Source organism: Elgaria multicarinata, chromosome 1 (genome assembly GCF_023053635.1).
Source record: "Elgaria multicarinata webbii isolate HBS135686 ecotype San Diego chromosome 1, rElgMul1.1.pri, whole genome shotgun sequence".
In the NCBI taxonomy this organism is placed as follows: Eukaryota; Metazoa; Chordata; class Lepidosauria; order Squamata; family Anguidae; genus Elgaria; species Elgaria multicarinata.
This window is the reverse complement of record NC_086171.1, coordinates 126459039-126471182: the sequence shown is the minus strand read 5'-3', so window position 1 is coordinate 126471182 and position 12144 is coordinate 126459039. Positions and strand designations below refer to the sequence as shown.

Here is a 12144-nt window from a genome sequence, read left to right as displayed (position 1 = left end):
TAGTGCCAGGTTTAGACTTCTCTTTACTTCCAGGGATTTGATGTCATATGATGGGTTTTTAAATGTGAGTTGTTTTATCAGGTCCCAGTATGTTATTATATTTATTTATTTATTTATTTATTACATTTCTATACCTCCCAATAGCCAAAGCTCTCTGGGCGGTTCACTGTTTTTAGTCATTTAAAAATAGCTGGTTTTAGTCATTTAAAATCGTGATGTTGTGTGTGTGTTTTAAAGCATGCTAAAGCTTTTATATTATGTTTTTATTGTACTTTAGGGCTGTAATTTTTGTGAACTGCCCAGAGAGCTTTGACTATGAGGTGGTATAGAAATTAAACAAATGAATGAATATATTTACTCAAATGTAAAACCCACTGGAGGCTAGTCCCAGGTAAGTGTATACAAGAATGCAGCCTAATATGTCTCTTGTTTAAATCTCACTTTGGCCTTAAGCAAGCCACTGTCGCTCAACCTGATCTCCTTCCACCCCTCTGAAATATGGGGACAATAATTCTGACCCACCTTCCAGTTTTGTTGTAAGGATAACTGAGATAATGCATATGACATGCTCTGAACACTCTGAAGAGCGAAATACAGCCTAAGTATTGTTGTTAATAATCAATATCCTGCCTTGCAGAACACCACCCTTGCCTCCAGACACACTTACCCTATTTTTACATGTTTATTTGCCACAAAATAAGACCATTACAACATCCAACCATCACGCAGCGTGACTGAATCGGAGTGAGCACTGGCTGTATGCCTTCAATGAAGTTCAACCCTGGAGAAAGTCCCAGAAGGTTTAAACACATTCTTGAAAAAGAGCATTATTTTCCATGTAATTGATGAAAATAAAGAAAAGAGGCCAGCTTGTAATGCACTTTATTGCTCAGACAAGTCTCCCATTGCCGTTGGTCATCATTTCCACAATGAGAACAACTCAGATTTAAACAAGTCATGTGTCCGCTGTCCAGTCTCCCCACTACATCATCTCCACTTGGCCACTTCCCTGATGACCATTTCTGGCCTCTATACTTTTGTGCCAGAACGAAAGCCCAAAGGCTGCTGTCACAACTTGGCTGCTACAGAATCATTTTCAGAATGCCATTGATTAGGAAAGCTGTACGAAGCTTGATGCTGGTATTTATGTATCTCAGCCGATATGTATCTTCATATCTTCATCCAAAGGTACCATGACACAGCAAATCCATAAGCCTTGCCTCTTAATTATCTGCCTTTCTGTTTTCTACCAAAACAAGAACATTGGAAGCTGCCTTATACTGAGTCAGACCATTGGTCCATCTAGCCCAGTATTGTCAACACTGACTGGCACTGGCTCTCCAGTCATTCAAGCAGGATTCTATTGTAGCTCTACCAGGAGGTGCCAGGGATTGAAACTGGGACCTTCGGCATGCAAAGCAGATGCTCTACCACTGAACCATGGCCCTTTCCAGCATTAAGACAATGTTCACACTAAAAGCCAGTGCAAAAACTGTCCTACAAAAGCCATTACTCCATCATCAGTCCAGGCAGAGAAAGAAAGGAATCTAGGCAAATGCTAACGATAGATTCTAGGGCAGAGGTTCTCAAACTGTGGTCCACAGACCATTGGTGGTCTGCAAGCTCCATTTAGGTGGTCCACAGAAAGGTTGCAGAAGAGTCAAGAACATCTATACTTGACCATGCACTTGATTTATCTTATCCTGTCCAAAGAGATTGAGGTCATTTTCACCAGGGCCAGATGATCAAACAGGCTAACAAGACCCTGGCCACAGGCCCATGTTTTTCATAAAATGACACTGGCTTTGATAATGAAGCTGGTGCTGAAGAAAAATGCTATTAAAATAGAAGCTCTGTATGCAGTTGATTTGTAGAATCAAAAAAACTAATGTTTACTAAGTGGTCTCCCAAGACCCTCAGCAATGTTCAAGTGATCTGTGAAAAAAGGGTTTGAGAACCACTGCTCTAAGAGGATGTTTACCAGTATCTCCACCATCTGTTGGCATTTGAAAGTCCTGGCAGTTCTATGCATGACAGTTGTTTGCAAAAAGGCATCAACCCGGCTGCCAGTCTGTTCGCCAGCCTTCTTCACCTGTCCACTCACTGCCTTGCTTTTCCTCTCAGTCCTTCCCTGTTCTTCCTCAATCTGCTTTCTGCCTCCATCTTTGCTACTATTGGTTCCGCTGGCATCTTTTCCTGCCTGTGTCTTAACTTCCTGGGCTATGGCACTGTCTACCCTAATTGCCTGCAGGTGCAGCTTTTCTGTCAAGCCAGGCTGGCCTACGAGCCCTTGGCGCTCACACAATTGTCCCAGCCAGAGACGGTCTGCAGCCACACGGGCCTCCTTCAATCCAAAGAAGTCCAGTGGTGTTCCACAGCCGGGCATACAAGACAGTTGATCTAAATACTTCTTATTGGTTTAAAACAAAAATGCAATTAATTCCAAGTGTTTGCAACAGGGCTAGTGTCAAAGGTAAGCATGGTTGGGCATCCTGTGAGGGGCTATATCCCAGCAGGGCCCCAATGACAAGAGCCTCTTGGAGTTGCTCCTCCCCTTCACCATGGCAACCTACTTGCTCACCTGCCCCTTGCTCTGGCCCAGACAACAGTGGTGGTGAGGAGGAGGAGGAGCAGATGCCACTGCCTACTTGCTGCCTAATTCTCTGCCTGGCAAGAGGTAGCCATGAGAAGAAAGAGGATGAGGAGCAAGAGCAGCTGGGGACAACGGTGGTGAGAAAGTAGACTCATTGGCCCCATTCAGAAGACACTTTAAACCATGACTTTAACCATGGTGGTTAAGCCAGAAAGCCAGGCTGTGTTCAGAAGACACCTTAAACCACAGTTTTAACCATGCTGCATAAAGCAAAAAGCCTTATTCACTATGGTTAAAGCCATTGTTTAAGGTGTATTCTGAACGGGCCCGCTGAAAGTGGGGCCCCATTGTGGGGATCTTTCCCAAGGGCCCTCAAAAACCTGGAGCTGGCAGTGGTTCACAGTATGAATTACAGTGTAGTCTTTATTAACTTAACTCCACTTACCTGCAGATGCTAAACACCCAATCATCAAAGCAAACACTGGAATGATGCAACTCGAATTCATTTTTGCCACACCAGGGTTCCTCGGACCGACTTCCTTTACAGTTCTTTGTCAATTGAAAAAAGAAGAAAAGGATCTATTGCAGATGCTTTGAAAGAGTCTTCCAGACTTGTAATTACCTGTGAAGAGAAGTAAAAATAATCCTTTTAAAAGCTATGTCATAAAGAGAAGTCATTTTAGGCTCTCTTTTTACACAATACCAAAAGCAGAGATAGCCAGCATCTTCTTTTCTTTTCTTAACACCTTTCTATTGAGGTATAATCTAAGAGAACAGGAGAACAGGTTTCATTTTCTCTAGTTCCTTACTGTAATTCAAAGTCCTTCACTTGCTTGTCCTTCAAGCCTTAGTGCAATACCCCAAATCTTATAGTTTTTATCAGGGAGAGTAAAGAACGCTTCCCAAGGTCTGGAAACTGCCTGATATTGTGCAACGGTCAGTGTGCTTATCAGTATATTAATTCCTGCAAAGTGATTCTGATTCCAGTACTTTTGAAGAAGTTCTAACACAATGTGGAAAATCCAGTAAAGCTGCAATAGCAGAGCATGTAAAAATGTACAGAGCAACATTTTATAATCTCTGCACAAGACCTTTGGGAAGCTAAAATAACGTTCCAACTGTGGAGTAGAAAACTATGTCTTCCCAAATTCATTTCCCTAGAAGAACGCCTTACTGGGCTCAACCTGAGTGGGCCTTACTCCCTTGCAGTAGAGAGAATTGTAACTATAGGCTTGGATCCAACAGCCGCAGCTTCTTGCACCTCCCCAGCCCCCAGGAAAGGACTCCAGAAGGTCAAGGGACCCTCTGAACAAGCATGGCTGCATTGCGAAGGAATAAATCAGTGTAAATGAAGGGCCTACTCTTGGCTGAGTGGAAGTGCCTCCCCTTCGTGCTATGATATCACTCTATTGGATCCAAGCCACTGTCTCCCATACAAAATCTCAAGAACCTCCTTTCAGTTTTTTAAAGGGACACGCATATAGATGCTGTGCCTTTAAAATGCAGTTTTTTAAAGGCACATGCTGGGACAGGATGAATCTGACCAGCAGTGGCGAGCAACTATTGATCAAATTCTTAGTACAATCCCCAGACACCAATTCGAAATTACTGCCAGCAGACTTTGAGCTAAGTCCTTCTTCTGAAACAAACTCTGGCTAGGCCTTGACTGTACTAATTTTAAACAACGTGTCAACAAGACACTGCCCAGCTTGGCCTACCAAGTACAGTGGCAGCCGGCACCCCAAAGACCCCAGGGAGGTCTCTCCATCCCTCCCCAACCTGCTGCCTTCCAGATGTGTTTGACTACAACTGCCATGATCCCCAGCCAGCATACTGGTGGGGGGTGGTCATGCTGACAGAGTGATGGGAGTTGTAGTGCAACATATCTGGAAGGCACCAGATTGGGGAATGCTAGCCTGTACCAACGCATCAGCCCCTCTCAAGGCAAAATCCAACCTAACTCCTACTTAGAGTAGACCCATTGAAATGAATGGGACTTAAGTTAGTTATGATTAACTCAAGCCCCATTCACTTCAATGGGTTTACTGTAAGTAGGGCTTAGGTTGGATTTTACCCTTATTATCCCAGCACATTTTACAGGGCATTCCTTAAAACAAGGGTGGGGAATCTTTTTCCGCCCAAGAATTGCATTGACTCTGGGGAACTGTGTCGGGGCCAAAAGTAGGTGGGGCCACCTTTCTCTCTCTCTCTCTCTCTCTCTCACACACACACACACACCATTCATACACAAAAGCCCATTCAGCCATTCTTTCTCACACATCCCCCCCACAAACTGAAACCTACTCACAACCCAAATCATTGTTAGCCTTCTCCCAAATCATAACTATCTTCCAGCACTAGTGTTGCCCTTTTAAAACAGTGTTTCCCTTTTAAGAAAGCCTCCTCGGGTCTGTTTTCTTTTTCTTTTCCAACTTGGCAACGGGAGAAAGCAGCCCAAAGGGGGACGTGGAAGAGACGGTTGCAGAGTAAGGAAAGCCCTCAGCTGGAGCAGTGGGTAGGAGAGGCAGTAGGGGCGAAAGTAAGAGAAAGACAGGAAACGCGCAGCCGCTTTGTAAGTAAATAAGTAAGTCAACGGCAGGGCTGAGCAGGAAGGGGTGGCGAGGTCGGAGGAGGACCTGGGAGCCGGATAGGAAGGCTCCATGGTCCGAATTAGGCTCACAGGCCTGAGAGTCTTCATCTCTGCCTTAAAAACTCTACCAAGAAGGAATTAGACGGGATGTGGACATTGGACAGGCCTTCAGGTACCCAGAGTCTGACCTCTATTATAAGCAGAATTATATATATTATCTTGATGTGGATGTGTCATGTTTGAAAGTATTCCTTCTACACCAGGGGCGGGCAACTTGTGCCCCTCCAGATGTTGTGGACTACAACTCCCATCATCCCTCACCACTGGCCATGTTGACTAGGGCTGATAGGAGTTGCAGTCCATGTTCCCCGCCCCTGCCCTATTATTATTGTTGTTGTTGTTGTTGTTGTTGTTGTTATTATTATTATATCCCGCCTTTTCCCCAGTACTGGGACTCAAGGCGGTTTACCAGATTAAAACATGTACAATTAAAACACATAAATATAAATTACAAAAGTTAAAATAGAATTAAACCTACAGTAAAATTTAAAAAATGTTTAATTTTTTTTAAAAAAAACTGTAACAGGTTAAAGGGAGGGGATCCAATACATTAACAGAGGTCCAGTATAGTTCCAAAAGCCTGCTGAAACAAAAAAGTTTCAGCCATAGACACACATACACATACACACACACACACACACACACACACACACACACACCAAAATCTCTCTGCCCTTGGAAAGAATATAAGCCAGGAAGAAGTGCTTGTACTTCTTTCTGATGTGTTAACTGACGACTCCAGAATTTCTCTCTCCTTCCTACACACTCATACAGAAATTAAAACTATCGTTCTGCACGTATTCTATAGAAGAACACTTTGCTGTTGACTTTGGAACAAAATAACGTGTTCTTTACAATCCATTCCAATGCGTAACCGCAGATTTACTGGAAGTTCGTCTATGGGTTTCCAAAAGTAAAAACATGTGAGCTACATGTGGCCAGATACAGTTGTGTGTGTTTTTATAAAAAGGGGAAAAAATCCTTTCCGTCTAACAAGACTGCAGTTATCCTACTAAATGAATCAGCAACAAATCCAGTAAATTGATTGGACACCTCTCTGAAATCCTGATAGGATGAAGGGTGCGATATTAATGTTTTAAAGAAATAAATCAACAAGCCTACATTCACATGCACAAAGGTTTTAATGTGCGGTCATAAATTTATGGTGCAGGTTTCCAAAAAATTATTCTGAAATGCTATAACTACCATTATAGAATGTATAAAGCATGTGCACACTGCATTTTAAAGAGAAATCAAGTCATTTCTTAAGAAAGACCTGCAATTTATGGTACTGATAGAGGCACTCTTGTGCCAGACATTTCAGGCACAAGCCACAAACTGCAACAGTACAACTTTTTAAAACATCTACTTTATTTTTTACCAGCACTCCAAGGTCAACCAACCAGAGCCAGGTGCAAAAAAATTAACAGCCTTAGAATTAAAAGAACCAAACACAGTTCTCTGAACTGAGCAGGAGGGTGCTATTGCTCTCATGTCTCACAGGCAGCTGTTGTCCACTGTGTGAACAGAATGTTAGATTAGAAAGACCCTTGGCCTGATTCAACATGGCTGTTCCTATGTTAGAGCAAAGCCAAAAAAAATCCCACATGCATCTTAAAGACTAAAATACATTTAATATGGCAAAAGCTTTCATGGGCTTGAAGTCCCCTTTGGAGTAGGCCTTCCAGATCCAAGAAGTGACCACTTCAACCATCTGAGAAGGAGCCCCAGTGACACGAATTCCCGGAACAACCTCCACAGTTTCTTCAATAATGCAAATGCCAAATATCATCCCTGCTTCAGTCTCTGAATAAAGCATTTTGCAGCTTTAAAATTGACACCCATGTCCACTTCGCAAAACAATGAACAGAAGAGTGTCGAGAATCGAGAATTAGCAGATACAGAAGCGCTAAACAGAACACCCTGAATAGGAAAATTGTAGCCGTTGGTTAGATCACTCTTTCCTTAAGGTCAGCGTATAATCTAGCAATGCCGGTCTTTGTGGCACATGGAATGGTGTACAAAAAAGAGGTCATGGGAGATAAAGCCACTTTAGCTCTCAGAATCAAAGGGCACAACCCTACCAGTGGTTAGCATCAATGGGACTTTTACTTCCCCATTGATTTAGGACTCCAGGCTAAGTCAGTACATAGCTGCAGAGGAAAGAGAGGGCTTGGTGGGAGAGAGGCAGTTACGCAGGAAAGGTCTGCCAAGCCCTCCCATGTCTGACCTGTTCACACGCAACCACATTTTTTCAATAGGATCCATTCGTTTCAATTGATTTACAGCCTCTCCTCGGACCTAAAGAGAGATTCTCTTTAGAGGCAAAGGCTATCAATGGCTAATAGCCCTGATGTTTGTGTGCTATCTCCAGTATTCGAGGCTATAAGCCTGTGTACACCAGTTGCTAGGGAACATGGTTGGGAGGGTGCTGTTGCACCATGTCCTGCCTGTTCATCCCTGGCTGATGGCTAGTTGGCCACTGTGTGAACAGAGTGCTGGACTAGATGGACCCTTGGTCTGATCCAGCATGGCAATTCTTAGGTTCTTATGTTCTTAAATCCAATCCCAGCCTACAAAGCAAAACCTAAATGGTTAAGAGTAAGAAATCCACACCCCAACCCCATTGCACGCTGTGTGGAATTCAGTCCCGTTGACGGCACTGACTTTTGCACTTCCAGGCAATAGAGGAGGTAGGACTGAGAGACAAGCCAAGTTTTTCAACCCTCTGTTCCCTGTAATCTCAAGATAGAACAAGTGCAATGCTGAAAACCGCCTCCTGTGTGTCCTGCAGCCGTCGGGAGTGCAGAAAGGTCAGGCTCTGGTTTGCATCAGGTACTGTCCCAGTGCACACATGCTGAAAGGCAGCCAGTCTACCTTCTCAGTGTCATCAAGCTCCAACATTAAACAGCATGTTCCATTCTGTTCTCATAGAGAAAGTCCCCTGGCCCCAAACAGTCTCCTTCCTTTAGTGTTTAGGGTTATTTCCCCCCCTATTTCTCCAAAAAAAGGGAATCCGTTCACTTTAGACCAGCCTTCTCCAGTCTGCTGGCCTCCAGATGTCATGGACTGAAACTCCCATCCTTCCAGAGCTGACAGGTAATGATGGGAGTTGTAGTCCAACACATCTGGAGGGCACCAGGTTAGGGAAGGCTGCTTTAGATAGAACACTGACCAATGTACATCCTTTGTCATAACTGTGACCTTGCTTCTCCGCTTTCTGTGCATTTCCAGAAATGTCACCATCTGTTTCTCGTATTATCCCCCTTTCCTTCCCATTTCTTTTTCCTGCTTTGCTTTCCACCCATTTGCTTTCTGTCCTCTTCTCTGTCTAACCTTTTCCTTGCTGCATGAAAAACAGCTTCCCATTCCTCATCTCCTTATCGCAGCCCAGATCCTCAGGGCTCCCTTCCCTTCAGCGTTCAAAACCTTCAGCCTCAACAGGGAAAGCACCACAACACAAGATCCTTCCTGCTCCACCAGCATTCCATAACAACACTTCAGATCAAACTCTGCGGACTCTCAGAAACAGTTCCACTGAACGTACTGCTATTAATTCGAGAGGCATTGTTTTATTTATTCATTTATAAAAGATATTACCCACTTTTCTTTATAAAATAATTACCAAAGCAGGGACAAAACACACACACACCAATATCATACTGCATCAACCAATAAATCAGTAAAAGAGGAGAGAAGAGAAATACAGATATGTGAGCTTTGAAGACACAGCAACACAGATTCAATAAAAAAAAAACCTAGGTGAACAAATAGGTCGGTAGCTGATGCCAAAAGCTTGTAAGGCTTGGTGCTGAAAGTATATAAGAGAGGCGTTCCACAATTGGAGGGTCTACACTGAGAATGCTCTCTCTCAGGTTGCTGCAAATCAGGGAAAGGAAAGGAAAGGAACCTCTCGTGCAAGCACTGAGTCATTACTGACTCTTGGAGGGACGCCAGCTTTCGCTGACGTTTTCTTGGCAGGCCTTATAGAGGGGTGGTTTGCCGTTGCCTTCCCCAGCCGTGATTTCCTTTCCCCCAGCTAACTAGGTATTCATTTTACCGACCTCGGGAGGATGGAAGGCTGAGTCGACCCGAGCTGGCTGCCTGAGAACCAGCTTCCGCTGGGATCGAACTCAGGCTGTGGGGAGAGTTTCAGCTGCAGAAACTGCTGCTTTACCGCTCTGCGCCACATGAGGCTCATTGCTGCAAATCAAGCCCCAGGCAAATGGTGCAATCCGTGCCCTCCTTCCAGTAGAGGCTGATCGCTCCGATTTCAGTGGGGCTGTGAATCCATTTTAGGTTTTAATCAGAACCAGCCGGAACTCTAAAAGAGCTATCCAACGTGCTGAACCCCATCCCCTAAAATTAGGTTTAGGCCTTGGATAGCTCCTTTAGAGTTCTGGCTGGTTCTGATCTAGAGTGGAATCACAGCCCTATTGAAATCTGAGCCAGCAGCCTCTACTAGAAAGAGCGGAGGATTGCATCAGCAGACATCCACCTTTGAGCTCCACCCATTCATCCAAGCTTCTGAAGAGAGCCTCCGTCTGTTCAAGCACCCAACTGAACAGTTATGCACAAAAGATTGTCCAATCAGTGTACTATCTAAAGCATACTGATTGCTCTTTTTCCCATTAGGGAAGTAGAATGATGGTATGATCAAATATTACTGGACCATTCTAAGTGAATAATAACAATCTTTTCCAAATTATCCATGAGCCCCACCTCTTAAAACACCACTTAAACCCTTGGGGGAAAGGTTTCACTTTGTAAAACAGAAGACATTTCATTCCTAGAGATCTGAAATAGGTTTCAGTTTTAGTATTACAATCAAAATCCCAAGAAGAGAGCTACTCTGATGCCTGGGAGTTACTCAAATGTTGCTATGTGTAATAGGACATTTCCACAAATCCCGGCTAAAGGCTATGGGAACTGGAGGAGCGCCAAGATTAGATGTGTTATGTCACTCACAGTCATGCCCCCCTCTACTCCCACGTGACTCTTGTAACTTTTTGCCTCTTTTTATACTGTGGGTTCTGTCAAATTACAGGAAGCCACAAAATATACATAATTACACCCTGAAAAGGATAGAGGCATTCCCTTTTTTTCTGCCTGATCTTTCCCATTCCGTTCTGCGACACACACACACACATTTTGCATATCATTTGATATGCCAGCCTCAAGAACAGTTTAATTGAAGAGTGTCCAAAATTTGCTTCGACCAATATATTGAAGGGGCCTCATCTCAGGGATAGAGCACATGTTTCCCGAGCAGAAGATCCCAAGTTCAACAGTTAAAAGTCTGAGGAGAGGCTGTAGCTCATTGGAAAGAAGTTCATCCCCTGGCATCTCCAGGTAGGGTTGGGGAAAGCCCCTGTCTGAAACCCTAGAGAACTGCTAGTGTAGACAATGCTGAGGTAGATGAACCAATGGCCTGACTTGGTACAAGATGACTTCCCATGCACCCATGTTTTTCAGGTAGCAAAGATGGGAAAGCCCTATGAGAACTTGGAGCTGTCACTAAAAACATAAGAAGGGCCATGCTGGATCAGACCAAGGGTCCTTCTAGTCCAATACTCTGTTCACACAGTGGCCAACCAGCTGGTCATCAGAGACCCACAAGCAGGACACGTTGCAACAGTACCCTCCCACCCATGTTCCCCAGCAACTGGCGCATATAGACTTACCGCCTCTTATACTGATGCTATCAACAGATTCTTCAGGTTTTTCAAATCTGAAAATCCACCTTAGCCTAGAAATGTGTGATGAGACCCACTTCTTAATGTTTGACCATGGGTGTGTGTGTATGGCAGTAGCACTGTTGGTGTGATGAATTTTAGGTCAGTCTCAGTCACAGTTTTGGGTGCCAACCTACCAGCTGAATACCAAAGTTATGGTATATGAGTAGGTGGTCCAACTCATATACCATAACTTCCTGTTTAGGTAGAGCCTTTCAAGATGGGAAGAGGAAAACCCACATAGTTTCATACTGCTACCACCTTGCACTGTCCCACCCAGTGCCACTACATCCCAATTCCTTTGAAACAAATGGAGAATATTCTCACTATGGGAGAAAGCCTGGCTCGTGTTCCTAGCTACATGTGATGCAATAAGATGAATCTAAGAGCACAACTTGATGAGACAGCAAGAAGTCCATGTTCAGATCTCTTGCATACATTTTTAAAGGGCAAAATATAGTGGGGTGGGTGGGATTTGCATCAGGGCTATTGCATTAGCAGATGGAAGTTAACCCTTTCCCTCCATGCAGTTTACCACGTCTGAATTGCTTCCATGCGGCAAAGCATACAGGTACTCATATAGGATCAGTTCAGTAAGACTTCATGGGGATGATTACTCAGTAACTCACAGTTGGGATATCATGCTTGGTACATGGCAAACCTATTCACATAACCAGTCACCATTTCCTAATTTAAATTGCATGTTCCCTGCAAAAAAATAAATATTTAGGCTTGACAGAACCCCTCAAAAGCATTGTGTGAGACACACACACACCTCTCTTGCTTTCTCTTAGGCCTAAATTTAGTTTAAAAGTAGGAAAATAAAATTCCTGGCTTTGGCAGATTAGATTCTTCCCAAATATAATAGATGATAAATCTACTTTCTACAAATTCACTCAAACCTAGACATGACTTATATGCAGAATTACAGCAAGGGGTCTGGTTATCCATCCCATAATAAATAAGAAAAGCAACAGAGCCACAGCAGGAGGATACATTTTTCTTACCCGGGTAAAAAGGGCTTATCTAAGGCAGGGTCTCATAACCTTTGATCCAATTAGTTTTAGAGATAATAAAAGCTCCTCAGATTGTCTAAATAAAGTTTCATTGGGAAACTCCCTATCAGAAAAACAAACCATTTTAATCTTTACCAGATTGAAATGAGA

At 43.7% G+C, this 12144-nt stretch overlaps 1 protein-coding gene across 1 annotated transcript in view; it reads right to left on the bottom strand.

The window, feature by feature from the left end:
• The window catches only part of TGFBR3 (transforming growth factor beta receptor 3), a 173763-nt gene that overhangs the window by 146910 nt on the left and 14709 nt on the right, over window positions 1–12144 (bottom strand). The window contains exon 2 of the mRNA XM_063136429.1: window positions 3039–3215. Within this exon, the coding sequence (XP_062992499.1) occupies window positions 3039–3099 (61 nt within the window). The 5' untranslated portion in view covers window positions 3100–3215. The remainder of the gene's footprint in view (window positions 1–3038; window positions 3216–12144) is intronic.